Here is a 26,256-nt window from a genome sequence, read left to right on the forward strand (position 1 = left end):
GAGCATGTCATCCCAGGCTGACAGACACTAGATCCCCTTTGAATGACACCAATACTTTAGCCAATTGTTGAAACTGATCATTGTGTCTTTATACTGTGGCATCATTCTTGGTGAGGGCAAGATGCTACTCAAGGTCAGGGTCATACCAGCCTGGGCTACATGATCAGAGAGCTTCTCTATGTCTCTTTTCATGTAGTCCAGGGAGATACGTCTCAGGTCATTCACACCAGTATGGACAATGACAGTCATATTTGTACTTGCTTTGGAGTGACCCGAGTGCTTGTATTATGTGGCGGATCCTGGCACCCGACAGGCAGCTTACCGTGACCTTCTTCTTGTTCAGTCTGGTGAGCGGGACGTCAGTGTGCTGGACAATAGAGTCCCCTATAACAAGTGTATTTGGTGAGTTGTTTAGCCTTAAGGGCTTTGACTGTGAGGCATACTGACTTTGTGAAACATGTGATTTGTGGGTATTGTTGAGGGATGGCTGTTGCTTGGATGTCTGCTTTGGAGGTCTTTGCTGCTTAGGCAGATTTTTATTTAGAGCCTCCGAGTATGTTTTTGTGTGTTTATGTGTTGGGTTTGCAGATGCAATAGGTCTACGTGAGACTGGATTTGTGGTGCGGGTGGTTACCTTTTCCTCCTGACTGTCTGTGCCAGTCTTGGGTTGAGAGAGCTCTGCCTCCAGTTTGGCTGTGTAATTGCATCTCTCACATGTACTGGAGTTTGTTGGAAGGAGGAGAGGGTTGTCTGTGTACATAAGGCAATTGTAACATTGCCTCAAAATTCCCAGATTCACCAGCTGGACTGGAGATTAACCCTGAAACTGACCCTTGGACATACCAGATTAATATAGGGAACTGTTTTCTTCACTGAATCAGATCAGTAAAGGGAGCTGATTTTTCACTGGTGAGAAAGGAACAATTGGGAGCCTAGTACTTATTGGAAGTCTAGGAGGGTGTAGTGCTTTAGTTAGTTAGTGTTTCCTTATAAGATTAGAGCAAGTGCAGGGCTTTAGAAATAGAATAGAGTGCTTACTTAGAGAGTTTGAACAGTTCTAAGGGAAAAATGAAGAGCAGACTTTGTGTAGCCGGGAATAGTTCAAACCTGTTTAGGTGGCGCTGCCCGATGCTGCTCAGTGCGCAAGACCGCTCAAAAAGAGAGTTGTAGGGTTTTAAAAGAGACAGATCAAGGAGTTAGGAACTGACCCAAAATGGCCACTAAAACTACAGTTTCTAGACAGTAACCACTCCTACAGGGACAGGCAGGCTGCTCAGTGTTAACCACTGCCACTGATGAACACAGAGACTTCCCTTTAGCCCAAGTAAGCACTGGCCTCCAAGAAACTTAGAAACAGTTCAGAACAGCAACTCTGTAACTGAACTTTTTTAAATTTCAGAAAGTTAGAAAAAAAAGCAAGAGTTTTTTTTTTTTTGTTTTTTTTTTTTTTTAGGTAGCAGAGATAAACAAGTATTAAAGTAGTCAGAACAGTGCAATAAACGACCCCACACTTGAGTGCTAGGCCAGAGGCAGGTAAAATGCAATTTTAAGAAAAAAACTATTTAAATTAAGTGCAACACAGGAAATGCAGTAAACAGGCTCTAGGTGTGTTCTAGATACTGTTTCTAACAAAGATATCAACTTTAACAAGCCAGAAAATACCGAAAGGTAGGCGGCAAAGCAATTTTTTTAAACAATAAATCTAAAGAAAATACTTAAAAATCTCAAAAGTGGCTCCTTTCTTCTCTCAGTGTTTTCTCCCCTTGGTAGGTGCTTCAGCAACAACTATCAAGCCTGGAAAGATGCCAAAACCACGAGGCAGCAGGGTTTTAAGTGAGAGATATCAAGGAGTTAGGAATTGACCCAAAATGGCCAATAAAACTACAGTTTCTAGGCAGTAACCACTCCTACAGGGACAGGTAGGCTGCTCAGTGTTAACCACTGCCACTGATGAACACAGAGACTTCCCTTTAGCCCAAGTAAGCACTGGCCTCCAAGAAACTTACAAGCAGTTCAGAACAGCAATTCTGTAACTGAACTTTTTTAAATTTCAGAAAGTTGGAAAAAAAGCATGATTTTTTTTGTTTTTTTTTTAAGGTAGCAGAGATAAACAAGTATTAAGCTAGGCAGAACAGTGCAATAAATGACCCCACACTTGAGTGCTAGGCCAGAGGCAGGTAAAATGCAATTTTAAGAAAAAAACTATTTAAATTAGGTGCAACACAGGAAATGCAGTAAACAGGCTCTAGTTGTGTTTAAAATACTGTTTCTAACAAAGATATCAACTTTAGCAAGCCAGAAAACACCGAAAAGTAGGTGGCAAAGTAATTTTTTTAAACAATAAATCTGAAAAAAATACTTAAAATCTCAAAAGTGGCTCCTTTCTTCTCTCAGCATTTTCTCCCCTTGGTAGGTGCTTCAGCAACAACTATCAAGCCTGGAAAGACACCAAAACCATGAGGCAGCAGGGTTTTAAAAGAGACAGATCGAGGAGTTAGGAATTGACCCAAAATGGCCACTAAAACTACAGTTTCTAGGCAGTAACCACTCCTACAGGGACAGGCAGGCTGCTCAGTGTTAACCACTGCCACTGATGAACACAGAGACTTCTCTTTAGCCCAAGTAAGCACTGGCCTCCAAGAAACTTGCAAACAGTTCAGAACAGCAACTCTGTAACTGAACTTTTTTAAATTTCAGAAAGTTGGAAAAAAGCATTTTTTTTTTTTAAGGTAGCAGAGTTAAACAAGTATTAAACTAGTCAGAACAGTGCAATAAACGACCCCACACTTGAGTGCTAGGCCAGAGTAAGGTAAAATGCAATTTTAAGAAAAAAACGATTTAAATTAAGTGCAACACAGGAAATGCAGTAAACCGGCTCTAGTTGTGTTCTAGATATTGTTTCTAACAAAGATATCAACTTTAGCAAGCCAGAAAATGCCGAAAAGTAGGCGGCAAAGCAATTTTTTTAAACAATAAATCTGAAGAAAATTTCTTACGGGGAAATTGCACTTGATGCAGACAACTGCATCTGGAAATACTGTGTGAGTATTTGTCATCCTCCCAGTGTACTTCCCCACTGGTGCCAGTGGTGAGGATTGAGGCTTCTTGATTACTGGTCCAGTGGAGGGTCGTCACATATTGGTGGGCAGTTGTGGGATCACCACATCACATACTGGGATTCAGTGGTGTGGATATTGAACTCCTGTAGCCTGTAAACAGTGGTCACTAAAGAAGGTGTTTGTACTGTCAAGCAGCCACACAGTAGACATTCAGAGTTTCATATCACAATAGTTTTTTTTTTTATTTTTTGTTAGCTTAGTTGGTCAGGAAGAGAAGGCAGGGATGTCAGCAGAGGATTATGGCAGGTGCATGTCAACTGACTAAAGTGGAAATGATTGCAGCCTTTATCACAGCTGCAGCAGAATCCAGCAACCAGTAGAACAACCAGACTGCCATTGGGGATGTACAACTCTCAGAAGATGGACAGTTCAACTTTGCCTCAGAGGATGTAAAAATCTGTCTGAAGTTAAAGAGACTTGAACTGGAGGCCAAGCAATTGAAACTAAAGTCAGCAGAGAGACTGCAGCATTTGGAGGTCGAAGCAGAATCAGCAGAGAGACTGTGGCATTTTAAAGCCGAAGAAACTGAGAGGCAGAGGAAACATGAAAAGGAAATGCTGACTCTTCACCAGGGTCATGGAGGCAATGGGGAAGGGAGTAACTGAATCCCAGAAGGTGTAAATGTCAGTAAATTTCTTCCACAATTTACAGAGGGTGATAATTTTGATAGTTTAATTCATATGTTTGAAAGGGTTTGTAAACAGTGTAATGTTGGCCAAGGGCTCTGGGTATGGTTCCTGGCCCCCTTACTCCATGGTAAAACTGTAACTGCTGTTTCTAAATTGTCTGATACTGATTGTTTAAATTATAATACAGTTAAAAATTGTTTATTAGAGTGTTTTAAGTTAACACCAGAAGCTTATAAAAAAAATTTTGTAGGCGCAAGGCAGATGAAAGTGTGTAGGAATACACTATTGAGTTAAGCACTTATTTTCATAGGAGGGTGACTGGGTGTCAGGTCACCTCTTTTGAAGAGCTGGCAGACCTTTTCATGAAGGAACAAGCCCTTAGCACTTTGCCTGGGGATATGAGAATCTAGTTGGCAGATAGGGAATGCAGCACTGCAGATGACTTGGTGAAAAAGGAAGACCTATACCTAGCAAGCAGGGCATCAATGCACAGGAAAGGGATACCCAGTTCTGTACATGGGTATAAGGGAACCCATGGTGGGCAGCCTAAGCCCCAGTGGAGTCCGACAATAACAGGGAAAGACACTAGTTCAGATACATGGCCAGGAACAAGGATTAAATGTTTTAAATATAACCAGTGGGGCCATGTAGCATATAGATGTCCACGGAGGCAAGGTGGGGGACAAAAGGTAGGGGAGCCAGTAATTGGAAATGACAGAATGTCAGCAGTAAGTTGTCTGTAGACAACAAGGGTACCAAACTGCTACAAGACCCCATTCCAAATGCTTTGGCTAGGGTTCACCTTGGCTGAGAATGGTGGAAAAGGAAGCAAGCAAGTAGGTGTGTTTGAGGATATCCCTGCAGATGTCCTGATAGTGAATGATTTTGATAATGCAGTAAATTATGTAAATGCAGCTACACACAGTCAGACATGGAAACAAGCATGTAGGTCTGGTAACCTGGGGGGCCCAGATAGACCACACACTTGAAACCAGAACTGGTGAAGTGGTTAATTCAGAGAGGGAGCTACCCTGTAGCAGTGAGACTGAAGGTAAGTCACAACTGCTGGTGGGTATTGATGTTTCCTTGGACAGAATCAGTGCAAGGGCAGAGGTAATTAGTAGTACCCAGGCTGACAGTGAGGCACCGCTGTCAGAGGATACCAGACTTCCTGTGGAAGAGGAGCTGGGAAGGGTTACAAAGAGAGAGTTGAGACAGGCTGAGCTGTCAGACCTTACATTATAAGGCTTGAGGGAGGTAGCCAGGGAGGCACCTGATTCTCAAGGAAAGGGGGAATCTGTATACTGGGACAAAGGGTTACTGTATAGAGAGTGGACCCATGAGGGAGGTATAGAGAGTGAGGTAATACAGCAGTTGGTAGTGCCAAGAGCCTACCATCTGGCACTTCTAGCCATAGTCCGTGACATTCCCTTTGCAGCTCATATGGGCATAAAGTGTACCAAGAGACATATTATGTAGAACTTTTATTGGCCTGTGATTTACAGGGATATAACAGGGTATTGCAGAAACCTTTAGCAGTGCCAAAAGGTAGGCAAAGCAGGAGACAAGGTTAAAGCTCCTTTGATGCCTTTGCTTGTGATAGAGGAGCTGTTTCAGAGGATAGCTAAGGATATTGTGGGGTATCTGAGTACCCCAATTTCCACTGAAAGAAGTATATCCTAATGGTTCTAGATTATGCTACCAGATACCCTGAGGCAGTGGCTTTGTCCTCCATTGAGGCAGAAAAGGTGGCAAATGTTTTGTTAGTGATTTTCAGCAGGGTAGGGTTCCCAAAAGAAATACTGATTGACAGAGGTGCCAATCTCATGTCAGACCTGCTGGTTTGCCTGTGGAAGCACTGTGGGGTGAAGCACCTAAAGACTACCCCCTACCATCTCCAGACTAATGGGCTTGTGGAGAGGTTACAATCTACACTAAAGACCATGCTACTGGTATTTGCAGAATAGTTTAACAGGGAGTGGGACAAATATTTGCCCCATCTGTTTTTTGCTTACAGAGAGGTGCCCCAGGAATCCACAGTTTTTTCACCCTTTGGGTTGCTGTATGGACATAGGGTGAGGGGACCTCTAGATTTGATTTGTGATGGGTGGGAGGGTGAGTGTGAATCCCACAAGGAGTCTGTTGTGACTTATGTCCTAACCGTCAGGACAAAGCTCAGTTAACTCATGGGCTTTGCCCAGGATAACCTGGCAGATGTCCAACAGCAGAAAAGGGTCTAGTATGACAGGAATGCTAGAGCTACAGCGTATGCTGTAGGGCACCAGGTAATGGTTCTCATTCCTGTTAGACACAACAAGCTGCAGGCAGCTTGGGAGGGGACCCTTCAAAGTGGTAAGGAAGGTCAGTGATGTTAACTACATGGTAGAGCTTCTAAGCAGGAGGCAGCAGCAAAAACTGTACCGTGTTAACATGATGAAATCTTACCATGATAGGGAGGCTGTTGTCCTAAGTATTTGCAGTAGAAGGCAGGAGAAGTCTGAGGAGGATCTATGGCTACAGGGAACCAGCCAGCAAAATCCCAAGTTACTATGGTGGAGCCTAGGGTTGCATATGTATGATATGACAGTGCAGCACTGCAGTGCTTTTAGCAATGCCAACGGTGATGGGCTCTCAGACAGGGAATGAGGTAATGTATTCCCAGATAGGCTCATTCCTCTCAAGGAACATTTCTCAAGGGTCACTTGAAAAACTAGCTTGAGTCTCTGAAAGGGGGAAGAAATGTGAAGGAGATACAGTCAGCACAGCTAGCTGGCATTTTGTAAATAATTATATGTCATTTGTGAATATCAAAATTATTTACATAAGATGCTTGTGTTACTACTGTGTTAGAACTTTATGTGATGTGTATATCAAACTGGTTTGTACAGACGTGTGTTGGAAAAGTATTTTATAAAGTGTTTATGTTTGAAGTGTAACCACAGCGTGCCCTACTGGAAGAGAACAGAAATGTACATGAAATATTGTAAATATTTAAATGTATATATTTTAATCGTGGAAACTGGAATACAGGAGGTTAACTTCAGAAAAATAATTGAAATTAAATTACTTTATGGCTAGTCCATAAAAGATGGTATCTTTCAGTTTTCAATGTTGCAAGAGACACAGTGTCTGTACTAGGAAGCTTTCTGTATTGTCTTTAGGGTGAACTAATTACTAGTCTTAAAACAAGAAGGGATGCAATTGTTTTATGACTTCCAGCATCTGCCAAAGATCTGAGGTCTATGTATTTTTGCAGGTAGATACTAAATGCTACTAGCTGCCATCAATGGCTGTTTTGGGCCTGGGGACTAGAACTCAGATGACAAGAAATCATGTCATTCTGCAAGCTAGCCCAGCAGTAATGTTTGAGATATGAATTTGAGAAGTCTCTTACTGAGATAGACAGTTCTGTCTTGGACTTGGAAACAACTAGAAGATCTATTCACCACATCTGCCTTGCTCTATTAGTAAATTCTTATGTTATAGTATAATTCTCTTTTATGCAGTCAGGAATATAATGAAGCTTAGTTTAGATATTTTCTTTATTTCTTTGTAACTGTCCTGCAATGTTGTTTTAAATATTTCCTGTGGTTTTGAACTCTGATGTCACTGTGAATATATATTTAGTATTGTCTTGTTATTTTATTATTTATTATTAAATATATTCAGACCTTTCATTGTTGCTGATCTGTGCAGAGATATTTAAGTTTTGAGAGTACTTGCATATTTTTGGTGACATTGTGTGAGCCACTCCTAACAGCCTTGCTCTTGGTCAAACTACCATTTGTATTACTATTAATATTACACAATAAGATTGGATACCCTTTGTTAAGAGCCTTAAAATGGCTGATAAGGAGTGACTGGTGGCAATAGAGACTACCTTATAGCTTGGGCAGAAGGGGGCATAGGGTGTGTGTGTGTCAACTACTTGGGCAGGAACACAAAGCACTGGTTAAACAGAGAGGGTGCTGGAAGTCTTGGCTTGGTCACTCAGCTCAGATCTCAACTCTATAGCTGTACCAGTGGGGAGTCTTACTGGGGATCTGGAGGAAGGGTGAAAAACCAGCCTCGGACTGACTGTGGTCTGTCTGTGCTCTTAAGGGAAATTACACTTGATGCAGAGAGCTGCTTCTTGAAATACTGTGTGTATTTCTCATCCTCCCAGTGTACATTCCCTATTGGTGCCAGTGGTGAGGATTGAGGCTTTTTGATTACTGGTACAGTGGTGGGTCGTCACAACATATACAAAGGTCATTGATCATGAATCATGATTGAAGAGGTATGTCAATCAGTTCAAAACATGATTTGCAGAGTGAACCATTGCACAATCCTTGAAAATAGCATAACCATATGTGAGCACCATAGAGTTTCCTAGCATTTATTACCATAAACATTCTGAAGTTGCAATTAGGAAACCTCTGCTGTCCATGCAGTGCCCAATGACTGGGAAGAAACTTGTCTGGATAGTTATGACAGAACCGATAGATTCTGTAAAATTGTTAGGCTTGTCTGTAGGTACCCCGCCTACTTGCTCTACACATGACAGGAGATTTATTGCTTATCTAAAAGATTACTTTAGTGGCAAAACCTTTTCTTTGCCTGGAAGGAGTACGAATTTGCTCTGGTTTCACTAAAGAACTGGTTATATAGTAACACTTTATTATTTAGAAAGTGACAGCAAAACTTTCAAATAGTAAACTAATGTGTGGTTGTTAATAAATATTTTGTAGTGCAAAATGTATAATGTATGATATCTTCAGAATTTATGTTACCGAAATAATTAATGCTATGTTGTTCTACCTCGCTTTCATTCTTGCTGGTTGGGTTCATAACCGAGCATCGGTTCTTACTCAGCCTATTACTAAAGCTCAAGAGCTTCCACTGGCTTGAGGCTATACCATATCCCATCATGCTTAGAGAACATAGCCCAGATCTAGTTTGCTGCTAAACTAGATCAGGTGCTTCTCACTAGGCTCAGGCTACGTGAAATACCTTTTTGGATATTATTTTATTATTTCTAAATATTTGTATAGATATTGTTGTTTTGTTTATTGCAGTGTATTTAGGTCTTAGCTTGTGGTGAATTCCTAAGTTTTTCACTTGTTGCGTTTTGTTGTGGCTGGCCATCACTTTCATTAGGCCTACAGCTCACAAAGAGGATCCTAGGCCTTAAACACTTGTCCTATATGGACAGACGCAAAAAACTCCAACTATTCTCTGTCTCATATCGCCTACTTAGAGGCGATCTCTGCTTGACTTACAAAGCCATGTCTGACCCAGCTCTGTTAGAAATGCTACATCTAAAGAAATCCCAATCCCTTCTCACCACAAGCTCCAGAGATCACAACCTCATTACCCCAATCAACAGAACATGCTGGAGGGACAGGTTCATAACCCAGAGACTGCCCATGTTATGGAATAGACTTCCTATACATGTTAAGCAGAGCACCTCACTGTCCGTCTTCAAGAGGAATCTTGATGAGTGGATGGGAAATAAAAAATTCACCTCGGGGGTCACTCCAGTAGCTCTACTCGACAGAGGCACTAGGAACTAAGGTCGGGTGGCACGATGCGAGCGTAATCCTATGGGCTAGGCTTATAAAGGCTCCAGGGCCATTAGCCTAGTACACACCTATGAACCAATGTAGCAATGCGTGAAGGATCTCAGATGCAGATGAAATTCATTTCACCATGAAGTGCTTCCATACGAACTAAATAGGTTAACTACTTAATAATCAAGATGCTGCACCCCTTTCCTTTTTTAGGAACTTCCTGTATAAATTCTAATTTGTAGTGCAGGAAAATAAGAAGTCATGTACTCACCATAACATTCCATGTTTGTTGTCCATAATCTCACCTTCATTCTTGCTGGTTGAGTTCAGAACTGAGCATCAGTTCTGACTCGGCCTATTACTAAAGCTCGAGAGCTTCCACTGGCTTGAGGCTATACCCTATCCCATCATGCTTAGACAAGATAACCCTGATCTTGTTTGCTGCTAAACTAGATCAGGTGCTTCTCACTAGGCTCAGGCTAAGAGAAATACCTTTTTGGATATTATTTTATTATTTCTAAATATTTGTATAGATATTGTTGTTTTGTTAATTGCAGTGTATTTAGGTCTTAGCTTGTGGTGAATTCCTAAGTTTTTCACTTGTTGCGTTTTGTTGTGGCTGGCCATTGCTTTCGTTAGGCCTACAACTCCCTATCCCATTCTCTAAAACTTTATTTTAGCCTTAATGATTAAGAACCATACATGGAGCAGGACCTCAACCTTGGAGTCAGGCTCCTCAGTTCCACAGTCACCTATTTTACAGTCGGTGGCTGGTAGTGTCAAATCCTCAACCTCATCCTCTTGATCCTCCAGTAGTCTGACAGATGACAAAGTGGAGCAGGTGGTCAGGAGGTTGCTTTGGACTCCGGCTCTGGCCAAGATCCTTTTGAGTCCAGCCCTAAAGAAATTGGAACCGACAACTGCTACTGCCCCTTCTTCTATTCCTCCACCGACCTGAGTGGTTTTGGAGCCAGAGTACTAGGATGTTGGGTCCGAGACTCACCCCAGGGTATTCGGTCCCAACATTTGCTCTGACATCTTTGATACCATCTTCTTTCGAAGGGTCTGTTAGCTGATGCTCCCCCATTGAGTGCAGGGAGAAGAGTCGGATTGGACTCTTGTCAGATCTTAATCTGCCTCTCTGGGCATCGGCGGGGGTGAGTTTTGCACCCACATTGGCCTTGGAGCCCACTTCCTTGGTACGGGAGGAGTTTTCTGGCTCTTCAGAGCTGGAGGCTCCCTCAGACCCAGGTTGTGGTGCCTCCGAGGTGATGAGGAGTGTGTTGTCACCCCTGGAGGCTCCACTCTTGGATCCAAGCACTCTTTCCCCAAAAGTACCGGTGTCTCCCTCTCTACTATCCCTCCCCCCAGGCATAGAGAACTGATGCCTCAGGATGCCCCATTGAGTGAGTCACTCTCTTCTGAGACCTCCTCAGAGGACCCCTCTGGGGAAGTCTCTCAGAAGAAAACATATAAGAGGAAACATCTAGACCCCCCTGAGGAGTCAGTCACTTCAGATATGGACTTAGATGACTCAGAAGGGTCCCCAAGGTCAACCTCTGAGGATGTCACCTTCTCAGCCATCCTAGAGATCCTGAAGCCTGGCTAAACATCACTGAAGACAGATGGGTATACTCAATAATATCCAGAGAATATAACATACACTTCTCCAGCCCACCCCTTACAAACAAGATCAGTCCCAGACATTCCACCCTGTCAAAGGGACTAAACAATCATGGAGATACAAAGGTTGCTAAGAGAAAGAGTCATCCAAGAAGTCTCTGCAGACCAAATTGGATCCGGAACTTACTCAAGGTTCTTTTTTAGTTCCAAAGAAAACAGGGGACTGGAGATCCATCTTGGATCTCAGCAGGCTGAACAAGTCCATAAAAAAATCAAAGTTCTGGATGGTGCCACTGCTGTCTATACTCCCTTTTCTGGGACAAGAAAATTGGATGTGCTCACTCCATCTTCAGGATGAGTACTACCATATAAAAATGGACAAGCAATCCAGGAAACAGTTACGCTTCCAGCTGGGAGCCAGTCATTACCAATTCCGAGCTCTGCCCTTTGGTCTCACTACAGACCCCAAAGTGTTTACCAAATTTATGGCAGTAGTCACAGCTCACCCGAGGAGTCTAGGATTCCAGGTGTTTCCATACTTAAACGGCTGTCTCCTGACCACCACCACCGAGCATCTACTAACCAATGCAAGAGACACCACCATTCATCTTTGCTCGGAACTGGGAATTACCATAAATTTCAAAAAATATGCCTTGTTGCCATCACAGCACATTACATTCATAGGAGCAGAATTAAACACAGAAAACATGGTAGCAAAATGCCTCATGACAGGGACAGACACTGCGCCGTCAAGTATCCATTTTACTCTTGAGAAAGAAAGTACAGGCAAAATTTGTCCTAAAGATCTTAGGCACTAAGGCAGCTACTATATGTCTAGTACCTCTAGCACGTCTACATATGACAGTCTTACAGTGGCTACTCTTCGCTCACTGTTCTATGCAGGAGCTACCCATGTCCCACAAGATCTTCATAACAGACTCCTGCAAGAAAGACCTATACTGGTGGCTTCAATCCACACAGGTGACTCAGGGCAGGCCATTCACTCTCCCTCAACCAGTAGCCACAGTGACCACAGACACTTCCCAAAAAGGGTGTGGGGGGGGCATTATCTGGGAAAGACTGTCCAGAGAACTTAGCAGGAACACAAGTATCACTTTCACATCAATCTCCCAGAGATGAAAGCGGTGCTTCTGGCGTTGCAGGCATTCCAGAACTCTCTTCCACCAGGGACTATTGCAATACAGACAGACAATATGTCAGTAGTGTGATGTATCAACAAACAAGGTGGAACTAGATCCTACCTCCTGTGATGAGAGCCTCAGAGAGTATGGCAATGGGAAGTCTCTTCTCAAAGTTTTCTGATTGCAGTGCATATTCCTGGGAAATCCAACATGATAGCGGACAAATTGAGCAGAGCAATTCTAATGCCTCACATGTGGTCCCTAAAACAGGAACTTAAGAACCAGATTTTTTTGCAAGTGATGCTAGCCTTGCTGCAACCTGTTTGTCATTTCCATGAACACCAAATGCAGCAGCTACCTTGCCCTAATTCCCCCTCTGGGGGAGTCACTAAGGGATGCACTTGTTCACGATTGGCCACCGGGACTCCTTTATGCCTTTCCCCCATTCCCACTAATCCCCAAAGTTCTACAGAAAGCCAGGTTAATACTCATCGCTCCATACTGGCCTCATCAAATCTGGTTTCCTTTCCAATGGCCCCATCTCCGAGAAGAGCCATGGATTCTGGACCCAGTTCCAGGTCTTCTGACCCAATCAGACAGGACTGCTCCATCCTGCTATCCAAACCCTCAAACCGATAGCTTGGCTGCTCCACTTCCAATCTTAGCCAGACTTCCAGACATATTCCCTGCAGTCAGACATTCTAATTTCATCTCATAAGACATCAACTATAAAGTTTTATGCTAGCAAATGGAAAATATTTTCTTGTTGGGCTTCTAAGAACCAAATAGACCCCTTCACAGTCCCCGTAAGTACAATTTTGGATTTCTTAGCAGAAATTTTTAATGAAGACACAGCAGCAGCTACCATACAAGTACAATTAGCCGCCATATCTAACTACCACATAGGAGACATGGGATCAAAAATAATGTTTCAGAGATTGTGCAAAGCTTTCCTAAGAGGTACTTTTTTACTAAGGCCCCAAGGAAGGGAACCACCACCTCCTTGGGATCTCAATTTGGTACTGTCTACTCTGATCCTCCCACCATACGAACCAGCTTCCTCTTGCCAACTAAAATTTCTAACCCGTAAAACTGCCTTGACGGGTTCAGAACTGCGAGCTCTGTCCATACACCCTCCCTATTTAGTTTTTCACAAAGACAGAGTCTCTCTTAGAATGAATCCTTCAATGCTTTCCAAAGTATGTTCTGAGACCAACTTGAATTGATCCATTGACCTGCCTGTTTTATTTCCAAATTATGGCAACAAGGCAGCATATACGCTACACCAATTGGATTGCCACAGGTAGTTATGCTTCTACTTGCATAGAACAAAGGAATTTAAAAAATCTGACCAGTTATTTGTCTCCTTCTTAGATAACAGGAAAGGTGCACCAATATCAAATGTTACCTTGTCAAAATGGCTTACTGACACTATTACCCATGCATACAATTCTCAACATAAACAACTGCCAGGAAAGATTAGAGGCCACTCAACAAGAGCTATGTCAACTTTGACCACCTTTCAGGCCAGATTACCTATGGACTCAATCTGCGCTGCAGCCACATGGGTCAAACCTCATACCTTTATCACTCATTACAAAGTAGACATGGCCTCCCAGAACAGGTCTTCCTTTGGTTCCACTGTTTTGAAGAGTTTATTCCCTTGAGCCACCCAAGAAGGAAGGTGCTAGGGACGCTGTCCCAACCAGCAAGAATAAAGGCGAGATAGGACAACATAACATTAAGAAGTTATGTACTCACCATAACGTTCAATGTTTGTTGTCCATAATCTCGCCTTCATTCTTGTGTTCCACCCACCTTTCCCCAACCTTCGCTCATGGAGGATCAAGAGGAAAATGTTATTGGTTGATGGATTGTGTTCTCTGCTTCCCTTCTTGCCTCTTGAGGCATAGGCTAATAACTATTATCACTGGGATTTTGTATATGACTTCAAATGTCTTACTATTTTGCAAACAAGATCTGGGTTATCTTCTCTAAGCATGATGGGATAGGGTATAGCCTCGAACCAGTGGAAGCTCTCGAGCTTTAGTAATAGGCCGAGTTGGAACCAATGCTCAGTTCTGGACCCAAACAGCAAGAATGAAGGTGAGATTATGGACAACAAACATGGAATGTTATGGTGAGTACATGACTTCTTATTTTCCTGCACTACAAATTAGAATTTATACAGGAAGTTCCTAAAAAAGGAAAGGGGTGCAGCATCTTGATTATTAAGTAGTTAACCTAGATAGTTTGTATGGAAGCACTTCATGGTGAAATAAATTTCATCTGCATCTGAGATCCTTCATGCATTGCTACATAGGTCCATAGGTGTGTACTAGGCTAATGGCCCTGGAGCCTTTACAAGCCTAGCCCATAGGATTACGCTGGCATCATGCCACCCAACCTTAGTTCCTAGTGCCTCTGTCAGCTAGAGCTACTGGAGTGATGCCCGGGGTGAATTTTTTATTTCCCATCCACTCATCAAAATTCCTCTTGAAGAGGGCCAGTGAAGTGCTCTGTTTGACATGTATGGGAAGTCTATTCCATAACATGGGCAGTCTCTGGGTTATGAACCTGTCACTCCAGCATGTTCTGTTGATTGCGGTAATGAAGTTGAGATCTCTGGAGCTTGTGGTGCAGAGGGATTGGGATTTCTTTAGATGTAGCATTTCTAACAGAGCTGAGTCAGACATGGCTTTGTAAGTCAAGCAGAGATCGCCTCTAAGTAGGCGATATGAGACAGAGAATAGTTGGAGTTTTTTGAGTCTGTCCTTATAGGTCAAGTGTTTAAGGCCTATGATCCTCTTTGTGAGGTACTTTTGTGGCCTCTCCAGTTGTTGCAGCTGTCTAGTGAGGTATATGCCAAATGGGGCATTGTACTCGATGATTGGCCTAATGAGGCAAGAGTACAGGGAGACAATGACCTCTTTCTTCCTGGACGCAAAACCCTTAGTAATGAGATGTGCCACATAGAAGGACTTTCTGACCACAGTGGCAATGTGGTGGTCAAAAGAGAAGTTGCTGTCAACCTGTGTTCCAAGATCTCTTATAACGCCTTCTGTGTTCAGTGGACTGCCATAGATGTGGCAATTCAAGGGAACCAGGTTTTTCCCAAGGGGTATGACAACACATTTTTTGGCATTGAGCTTAAGGCCATGCTTCTGGCACCAGTCGTTGGTCTCAGTGAGGTCCTTCTATAGGATGTCAACATCACTTGGGGAGTTAAAAATGACTCCCAACTTGCAATTGTCTGCGAACTTTGTCAGCCACAGTCCCTTTGTGTTGGCCTGGACTTCAAAGAAGTAGATACCAAACAGGAGAAGACCCAGGACTGAACCCTGTGGGACTCCACTCATGACTGGTCGACAGTCTGACTTGGAGTCAGCTACATTCACACTGTGAGTTCTATCTGTGAGCCAGTTTGCAACCCACCTAGTGATATAGGGGTTGATGCCTAGCTTAGTGAGGTTTTTCTATGATTCCTGAGTGAGGAATGGTATCAAAGGCCTTGGCCAGATGAAGGTAAGCTGTATGAACCACCTTGCCTTCATCCACAGCTCTGGTGACTGACTCAAAGAAGTCGATCAAGTTGAGCAGGCATGATCTATCCTTAACAAAACCAAACTGTGTAGGATTCAGAGTTTGGAGATTCCCTATATCCTTGTTTATTAGGTCCATGATGATGTGTTCCACAGCTTTGCATATCAGACTCATCAGGCTAATAGGGTGATAGTTCGTGGGGCCTGTAGTCACTCCTCCCTTGTGGAGAGGGATGACTGTAGCAGTGCGCCATTCGGTATGGACAAAGCCTGAGGTGAGGCTGTGATTGAACAGGGCACACAGGTGAGGTGTCAGTTCACTCTGTAGTTCATGTAGAACACAGCCAGGGATATTGTCAGGTCCCATAGAATCTGTATTCTTGGCCTTGGACAGTGCTGTTTTAACCTGTGCAGCAGTAATACTGGGTGCCTGACACTCTATTGGTATTGTGAATGGTCCATTGGGGGGGGGTAAAGTTGGCACTGAATCTGTCGGCCAGTATATTGGTAATATCTGTTGTTTCAGTATAGGAAGTACCATTGTGCAGTAGCTCAGAGCAAATCTGGGTATTGCCGTGGAGGTTCTTTACATAACTATAGAAGGCCTTGTGGTTATCTTTACTATCTGCTGCAATTCTGTTTTCATAGCTAGCTTGAGAGGATTTGATGAGGGATCTCAACCTTTTGTTGAGGTTGATAACAGAGTTTTTCCAGTTTTGGGACTTCACCTTATTCTGCATCAGTTTCCTCCTTCTGTTGTAGAGTTTGTTTATGGCAGGGTACCACCAGATTAGCGTCTTCTTTTTGAGGAGAGAGTCTTGGTTCTATTGGGTATGACGAGATCCTTCCATTTGTTTACGTGTTTGTACAGTGCATTGGTGTATGATTCAGCAGTCATGCAACTATTCTCCATTTGCATAGGTGCCGTGAAGTTAGCCACCTCTGTTTTTAGGAGCTCAACGTTAGCTTTGGGGAAGTTTTTCATGGTGGGTTACCTTTGTGGTGGGGGGGGGTGTGGGAGGGATGTGGATTTCCAAGGTGATTAGTTTGTGGTTGGATCTAACCAGGAGGAGATGACTATTGGTGTAGAGCAACGGTCACCCATGTTAGTGATGACTAGGTCAAGGATGTTGCTACCTCTAGTGGGGGTAAGAACGAGCTGGTCCAAAGCAATTGAATTAATGAATTCCAGAAAGCATTGGGCAAGTGTATTGGCACATAAGTAGTTTTCCCAGTTAATGGAGGGATAGTTGAAATCACCCAGAATGAGAGTATTAGGTTGGACCCTAATATTCTCCAGGGTGCTTAGGAACGTGGAGTGTGAGTCTTGGGACATGGTTGGGGACCCATAGCAGGCTACAACCTGAATTGTTGTCTTACCCAATGTTAGCTGCACCTGAAGTATCTCAGATGCGTTATGTTGGGCTACCAGTCTGGAGGTGTCCGCATCCTTTATGAATATGGAAGCACCACTGCCTTTAGAGCTTTGGTCCAAGTTCTGGTGCCGAAAGGTGTGGAATGAGTTATAGCCTAGTGGTGCAGGGGTGCTTTTTGCTGCCTTGAACCAGGTCTCTGTTCCAGCACAAATGTCGATTTTCTCCATTTTAAGGAGTGCTTCGAGCGAGTGCATTTTGGGATTTACACTTCTAGCATTGACCCTCAGATTGCATTTGTTTGTAGCTGTTATGGTGGTAATTTGGTCTTTGGAACACTGCCTAAAAAGGCACTATAGGGTTGGCAAGAGCCTTAGCCAGTAACCAGAAGCCCAGGAGTGACAGATGCAGCCCATCTCTGGCAAAGCATTGAGGTCTGTCAAGTCATGTCATCCCAGGCAGACAGATACTGGATCCCCTTAGAATGACACCAGAAACTTAGTCAATGGTTGAAATCAATGATTTTCTGCTTGTACGGTGGTATCATTCTGGGTGATGGTAGGATGCTGCTCAGGGCTAGGGTCATACCCACCTGGGCTACATAATCTGAGAGCTGCTCCATGTCTCTTTTCATGTAGTCCAGGGAGGTATGTCTTAGGTCATTCACACCCACATGTACAATGACAGTCATATTTGTACCTGTTGTTGAGGGACCTGAGTGTGCACATTATGTGGCGGATCCTGGCACATGACAGGCAGCTTACTGTTACTTTCTCCTTATTCAACCTAGTGAGTGGGACATCAGTGTGCCTCACTATCAAGTCAGCTATAGCTAGTGTGTCGGGCATGCTGTTTTGCCTTAGGGGCTTTGGTTGAGTGGCACACTGTTTCGGAGAGTTATGTGTTTCGTTATTAGTGTTGTTTTGTGGTCGAGTACATTTCTGACTTGGAGGTCTCTGCTGTTTGGGTAGATTTTTATTGAGAGCCTCAGTGAAGGTGAGTGTGTGGTTTGTGCTTTTATGTGAAGACAGTTCTGGTGTGTGTTCTGGAGGGCTATGTGTTCCATGTGGTGTGGTGCAAGTGTTGACCTTCTCTTTTTGACCAGCTATTCCAGTCTTATCTGGAGAGTGCGTAGCTTGCAATTTGGATATATAAGTGCATCTCTCAGAAGTCTGAATGTTGGGAAGTAAGAGGAGAGGGTTGTCAGTGTACATGAGGCAGTTGCAACATTGCCTCAGCATGCCCAAGTTCACCAGTTTAATGGAGAAAGCACAGGGAACTGACTTTTAGACATGCCTGGAGGGGTGGGCATTAATAATAAGTATGGGAGCTGTTTCTTTATAGAACATTTAGTGCTGGTAATACTTTTGTGTGCTACAATAATTGCTACAAGAAGTCTGGTAGAGTGCTAAACTAATAAGCTAGTAAAAGTGCAGGAGAGGAGAGAACTAGCAGATCTAAGAGAAAAATTGAAGAGCAGACTTTGGCAGCGCTCAGAAGCTTACAAACAGTCCTGGATACAGCAAATCTGTATCTGGACTAGGCTAGTTACAGGAAACACAGGCTTTTAAACTAAAAAGCTGAAAGAGATGGAAAAACTGCCCAAATAGCCAATAAACTTACATTTTCTGGGCCAGAAACCACTCCTCTTGTGGTAGATAGGATACCTAGTGCTTAACACTCCCACCGATAAGCTAGAAGGCTTCCCTCCAACCAGAAAGGCTTGGGGGGCTCAGAGGCTTACAAACAGTCCTGGATACAGTAAGCTGCCTGTCATGTGCTTTATTGGAAAGGCTTACCCAGACTCTGCTACACTTTGCTGTGAGGGAAAGGTTGGTTTGCTTTTTATTTGTTGCATTTTGTATTAGCTTATTGACTTTTTATATTCTGAGTGCTGTGATTTGTTTTCTTTACCTTGTGTTGTGCTTGTGTTCTGCTTTTAACTGCATATTAAAACTTCAAAAGACCCCCACAGCTCTGTCTCTTGTGAGTCAGGCAGAAATTAGAACTGATCAATTAAGGACTCATACGTAAGACAGAAGAGGTCACTTAAGGTTAATCATTTGTGAACTGAGGGGGTGGAGCTAGGAACTAAACCTTCTATTTAAGGGGTAAAATAAAATGTTTCAGAGTTTTATTTTAACTGCATATTAAAACTTCAAAAGACCCCACAGCTGTGTCTCTTGTGAGTCAGGCAGAAATCCCCCCCCCACCCTGTCACTGTCACTGTCGTGTTCTTAAATATCACTGTCTTTCTAGTTGCCTGCCCCTTATGTTAATTTGACCATATACCTCATTTCCTCTCTGCTTTCACTGGCTGGTGTGAATAAGCACAAAATTATCATTTTTTTGAAATCACTCCCCTTCAACTATTTAAATTTATTGGGCATTCTACTTTATTCCATAGTACCGGAATACAAAAGTGATCACCCCCTTTCAGTTTATCTTGCTGTTTTAAAAATAGTGACTCTTCACTAAAACTTATCTTTTCAAACAGGTAAAACTTAAGTTACCTGCTTTCACATCTAACTTCTCTAGTGCACACTGCAGTGTTTATGATAAAACATTTTTTTTCATCTTATCTTTAAGCATCTCTGTGACTAGCACTTGCTCTAATACCTGCTGAAAAGCACTAGGAAGCCTTAAACTGATACAAGCACTCAGCTCTCCTTATTAATAAGGAGAAATTAATCATAGGCACAAAACAGCCTATAATTGCAAAGTACCTTGCTAAGGTAAGGGAAAACAGCTCCTGTACTTTAAAAAAAGCACTAAATCAGGCATGTTCAAGGGTCAGCTTCCGTTGATTTCTCCTGTCCACCTGGTGAATCTGGGCATACCGGGGCAATGCAGCAATTGTCTCATGTACACAGACAACCCTCTCCTACCACCCAACACTACAACCTGTGAGAGATGCACTTACATAGCCAAACTGGAAGCAAAGCTCTCTCCACCCAAGATTGTGCTAGACAGTCAAGAGGAGAAGGTTAACAGCTGCACTACACCTCAAGCAACACATAGCCCTTCTAAACTCACACTACCAACACCCACACATAGCAACACTAAATCCACATATGCAGAGGCCCTTAACTGTAACCTGCCCAAGCAACAAGGACCTCCGAAGCTGAAACGCAAACAAACACCAATCACAACCAAAGTGTCTCATAGCTCACAACACCAGTGTGCCACCCAGCAACAGCCCCTAAGGCAAGACAACGTACCTAACACTTTAGTCATAGGTGACTGTATAGTCAGGCACAGTGATGTCCCACTCACCAGGCTGAACAAGGAGAAAATTACAGTGAGCTGCCTGTCAGGTGCCAGGATCTGCCACATAACTGATGCACTCAATTCACTCCACAACAAGTACAAATATGACTCTGTCATTGTCCATGTTGGAGTGAATGACTTGAGACGTACCTCCCTGGACTACATTAGGGTTAGGAGGGTGGCTTAATGGTTAAGGTGTTTGCCTTACAAACACAAGGTGCAGGGTTTGAGTCTCACAAGGGATAATTGGCTAGGTTTAAAAAAGGCTTGCAAGGGCAGTTAGCTAAGTACTAATCTATGAACCTATGAACCTATGAACATGAAAAGAGACATGGAAAAGCTCTCAGATCATGTGGCCCAGGCAGGTATGACCCTAGCCCTGAGTAGCATCCTGTCTTCGCCCAGAATGATACTACAGTATAAGGACAAAATGATTGACTTCAACAATTGGCTAAGCTTCTGGTGTCATTCAAAGGGGATCCAGTATCTGTCTGCCTGGGACGACATGATCGACAGACCACAATGCTTTGCCAGAGATGGTCTGCACCTGTCGCCCCTGGGATTCAGGTTACTGGCAAAGGCTCTTGCCACCCCTATAGTGCCTTTTTTATGCAAAGTTCAAAGGACAAAACCACCACCGTAACAGGTACAAGCATGCAAAATCTGAAGGTAATGCTACTCAATGCTAGAAGTCTAAACCTCAAAATGCACTCTCTCAAGGCACTCCTAAAAATGGAGAACATCAATATCTGTGCAGTAACTGAGACCTGGTTGAAGGCTCCTGAGAGCACCCCTGCAATACCAGGCTACAACTCTTACCACACTTTTCGGCCACCAAACCAAGATCAAAACACTAAAGGTGAAGGAGTGTCCATATTCACCAAGGATATTCACACCACCAGGTTAGTTGCCCAACACAATGCGTCTGAAATTCTCCAGGTGCAACTAACACTAGGTAAGACTGCAATCCAAACTGTAGCTTGCTACAGATCCCCCACCATGCCCCAAGATTCTCACTACACCTTTCTAAACATACTGGAAAATATTAATATTCAACCAAACACCCTAATACAGGGTGATTTCAACTACCCTGCCATTAACTGGGAAAACTATTCATGAACCAACACCGTTGCCCCACGGTTCTTGGAATTCATAAATTCCAATGCCCTGGATCAACTAATCCATAGTCCCACCAGGGGCTCCAATATCCTAGACCTGGTCATTATCAACATGGGAAATCGATGCTCCACACCTATGGTCACCCCTTTGTTGGTCAAATCAGACCATAAGCTAATCGCCCTTAACATCCGCATCCCACCCCCACCCCCCAGTAAGGAAACCTCCATAAAAAACTTCTCCAAAGCCAACTTCATGCTTCTCAAGTCAGAAGTTACAAACTTCATGACACCCATGCAGACTGGAACAGAAAGTTCGACTGCTGAGTCCTACACTAAAGCACTATACAAGCACATCCACTCATGCATGAATCGTGCCATCCCAAATAGAACCAAGATGCTCTCTTCCAAAAAAAGGAAGCCAATCTCATGGTCCTCTGCCATAAACAAACTTCACAACAACAGGAAGAAACTGTTGCAGAAAAGAGGAAAATCCCAGGATGCAAAAAACTCCCTTACCAGCCTCAGTAAGAAGCTGAGATCTCACATTGCCAAAGTGGTTAGGAAGACCTTCTATATTGCCCACCTTATCATGAAGGGATTCACATCAAGATCAAGAGAGGTCATTGTGCCCCTGTACTCTTCTCTTATCAGGCCCATGATTGAGTACAATGCCCCATTTGGGATGTATCTTACCCGGCACCTGCAGCAGTTGGAAAGACCCCAAAAGTTCCTCACCAAGAGGATAAAGGGTCTCAAACATATGTCATATGCTGCCCGGCTGAAGAAACTCCAGCTCTATTCAGTCGCATACCGCCTACTCAGAGGTGATCTATGCCTGATGTACAAGACCATGTCCAATCCAGAATTAATGGACATGCTCCACCTCAGAAAATCCAAATCCATCAGAGCCACGAGAGCAAGAGATTTGAACCTCAACACAGAAATAAATAGGACGTGCTGGAGGGACAGATTCATAACCCATAGGCTCCCTACACTCTGGAACAGAATCCCAGTCCATGTTAGGCAGAGCCCCTCACTGGCTCTCTTCAATAGAGGTCTTGACGAGTGGATGGGAGATCGTAGGTTTACCCCGGGGGTCATCTCTGTGTCACTACTAGACAGAGGCACAGTAAACTAAACCCTAAATGGGCATAGTATTCTCATCCTAAGGGGTGGTGAAAGCCACACACACTCTGGCTAGGCTTATAAATGCCCTAGGGCAGATAGCCTAGTACGAACCTATGAACCTATGAACCTATAAAATCCTCCAAAGCTAGTTATGAAAATAAAATTGCCAAAGATTCCAAAGACAACCACAAGGCATTCTATACCTATGTCAAGAATCTAAATGGCAATGCTCAGATCTGCTCTGAGCTTCAATGGAATGGCATTAAATATACTGATCCCAAGGATATTGCCAATATCCTGGCAGATCGATCCAGTGCCAACTTCACCCCCCTCTCATCCCCTAAATGGCCCATCTCAATACCGGAAGATTGCCAAATTCTGGTAATAATGGCCACACAGGTAAATAATGCACTCTCCAAAGCTAAGAATACAGCATCCATGGGACCAGATGACATCCCAGGCTGTGTACTACATGAACTACAAAATGAACTGGTACCTCACCTAAGTGTCATGTTTAATCATACCCTCACCTCTGGCTTCATGCCCACTGAGTGGCGCACAGCTACAGTTATCTCACTCCACAAGGGGAGATCCACCTTGGATCCTGGGAACTACCGCCCCATCAGTCTGACGAGCCTGATCTGCAAGACCAGGGAATGTATTATCATGGAACTTATAAACAAAGACATTGGCAACTTTAAAGCACTGGACCCCACCTAGTTTGGGTTTGTGAAGGGCCGATCTTGTCTCCTGAACCTGATTGACTTCTTCAAATCAGTCTCCAGAGCCGTGGATGAGGGTAAGGCAGTCCACACAGCCTATCTGCACCTTGCCAAGGCCTTTGACACCATCCCCCACTCTGGAATCATAGATAAACTTACTAAGCTGCATATTAATCCCTACATCACTCGATGGGTTGCCAACTGGCTTACTGACAGAAACCACACTGTAAAAGTAGCTGACTACAAATCCAGCAGACAAGTGACAAGTGGAGTACCTCAGGGTTCAGTCCTGGGACCTCTCTTGTTTGGCATCTACTTCTCTGAAGTACAGGCCAAAACTAAGGGACTCTGGCTAACAAAGTTCGCAGATGACTGCAAACTGGGAGCCATTATTGAATCCCCAAATTATGTGGATACTCTACAAAAGGGCCTTACAGAAACAGATGCTTGGTGCCAGAGCCATGGGCTCAAGCTCAATGCCAAGAAATGTATAGTTATCCCCTTTGGGAAAAAACATGTACCCGTGAATTACCACATGGGTGGCAGTACACTAAACACCGAAAGTGTGATAAGAGACTTAGGGACACAGGTAGACAGTGGTCTCACCTTCAATAACTACATCATCACAGCAGTCAAGAAATCCTTCTATGTGGCACACCTCATCACTAAGGGCTTTTCATCTAGAAAAAAGGAGGTCATTGTCCCATTGTACTCATCCCTCATTAGACCCATTATAGAATACAACGCCCCATTTGGTATGTACCTCTCAAGACATCTGCAACAACTGGAAAGGCCGCAGAAACACCTCACTAAAAGAATCACAGGCCTAAAGCAGATGCCCTATGCTGACCACCTTACAGCTATACTCTGTCGCATATCGTCTACTCCGAGGTGATCTCTGCTTAACATACAAGGCTATATCAAACCCAGAGCTGTTGGACATGCTTCACTTAAAGAAATCCCAATTCCTCAGAGCCACACGCTCCAGGGATCAAAACCTTGTCATCACAATAAACAAAACATGCTGTAGGGATAGGTTCCTGACCCAGAGACTCCCCAGACTCTGGAATAGACTGCCCATACATGTCAAGCAGAGCACCTCTTTGGCCATCTTCAAAAGGAACCTTGATGATTGAATGGGAGAAAGGAAATTCCCCCCAGGGATCATGTCAGTCGCCCTGCTAGATAGGGGTCCAGGGAAGTAAATAGTGTGGGAAAAAATAGCCAGGGAATTGTTATGGCTAGGCTTATATAGGCCCTAGGGCCGATAGCCTAGTACCAACCTATGAGCCTATGAACCTATGATTAGACTAGTTATAGGAAAGGTGGTAAACAAGTGCAAATGCAGACTTTTAAACCAGAAAGTTGAGAGAGATGAAAAACAGCCCAAATGGCCAATAAACTACAATTTCTGGGCCAGAAACCACTCCTCTTGTGGCAGATAGGCTACCCTAGTGCTTACCACTCCCACTGATAAGCTAGAAGGCTTCCCTCCAACAGAGAAAGGCTTGGGGGGCTCAAAAGCTTACCAACAGTCTTGGATGTTTTTGCTCAGTACATGTAGAAGGTTCTCGGTTGATAAACCAAGAACACCGCTTTGGTGTTGCTCTTGTCTTGAAGTTTGGATTTCTTATTAAAGTTGTTAAATTATTTAAGGTATTTGTTTTTTTTTATTCAAAACAATTCTTGTTAATCTGACCAGTCATTGTCTTTTAGAATATCTCAGACATGAAATTATAACTAAATCCAAAGCAAACAAAATAATGAAACTTGAAGATGACGAAAGAAGCACCGGTAAAAAGAGAAATAAAATCTGTAATCGTCAGTCTAATAAAGTAAGTTCCAAATCTCAGTTTGTAGTTTCAATTTAAATGCAGTATATCTGAAGTGTAACTCAAACTTATTGTCAAAGTATGACTTTGTTTAATTCAGCTTTATTCAGACCTCATATTCAAATAATGTCATATATACATGCATGGTAGCCCAGTCCCAGGCACATAAGGCTGAAGGTGTGACTATGAGCCACAAGACCCTGGATTAGTCAGTGATGCAGATACTACAGCAGCTATTGATTAAGGAAAGGTGGAAGTGAGTGACCCACACTGACTCATTCATCCCAGAGGTAGATACTGATACATATCATATCCCTCTGAAGAAGTGACCCCCATGTATCAGGCCAGAGGTGTATGCTTAGTATGAAACGGGAGGACACTGGGACATGAGTTTGCAGGAGATTTATTACTAACTGTAGCAACTGAGTAGAAGCTTTCACCTGACCGTGAACTAGCAGTGCCACCTGACCGTGGATTAGCAGTGCCACCTGACCGTGGATTAGCAGTGCCAACACTGCAGCTGTCTTGCCACCCAGGAAGTGGAAGACCTGGATGGATAAGAAAATGTCCTGATTCCAAGAAGGATGACATCCCTTGATCCCAAACTCTCTTCTCACCCCCTGTGTTCAATGCCCTTAGACACTGAAGTTGAGGAATGACTGGGCACATTGGGCAATACAGAGGAACTTGATAATTGAGGGGAGATCCCTTCCTGAAATGCATGCATGAATAACACTACATACTCCAGCCATCTTAGTTGCCACAGGAACATAAATCCACCAGGAAACAAAAAAATGAAGAAATTGCTCCACCAAACTATAACATTTTTCAGATTAGACAAAGCCAACTGGTGGTGTCACAATTCTCTGCAAAAAAAATAGGTACTTCCCTTTCCCCAACATCTTGTGAACTTTCTCTTACTCAGAAATCCTACTAACCATGCTAAAAATTAAACACTCACATGACAGTCAGAGTCACAGCTACACATACCACCAAGTAACTAGGCTAAAACACTGCAAGTTATTCTCTGCTGAGCCTCCTTAAAAATCTGTCATTAAACGATAATATTGAGTGAAGTTAATATAGATTGGAAAACCATACAATCTGAAAATCCAACCAATAACATACATCTGTACAAGTTCACTCAACTTATAACCACACCCAAAAGCATAGCTGGCTCCAACAGTGCCCTGTGCCAGTACCTCA

General features: G+C 43.4%; 1 protein-coding gene across 1 annotated transcript in view; it reads left to right on the forward strand.

Moving 5' to 3' along the window:
* Positions 1 to 26,256, forward strand: part of LOC122798819 — a gene marked incomplete in the record, with an annotated part of 443,322 nt that overhangs the window by 158,087 nt on the left and 258,979 nt on the right. The window contains 1 exon segment of the mRNA XM_044067942.1: positions 24,935 to 25,053. Coding sequence (XP_043923877.1) covers positions 24,935 to 25,053 — 119 coding nt within the window.

The sequence above is a fragment of the Protopterus annectens genome, chromosome 3.part1 (assembly GCF_019279795.1).
Source record: "Protopterus annectens isolate FY-2018-M chromosome 3.part1, PAN1.0, whole genome shotgun sequence".
Classification (NCBI taxonomy): domain Eukaryota; kingdom Metazoa; phylum Chordata; order Ceratodontiformes; family Protopteridae; genus Protopterus; species Protopterus annectens.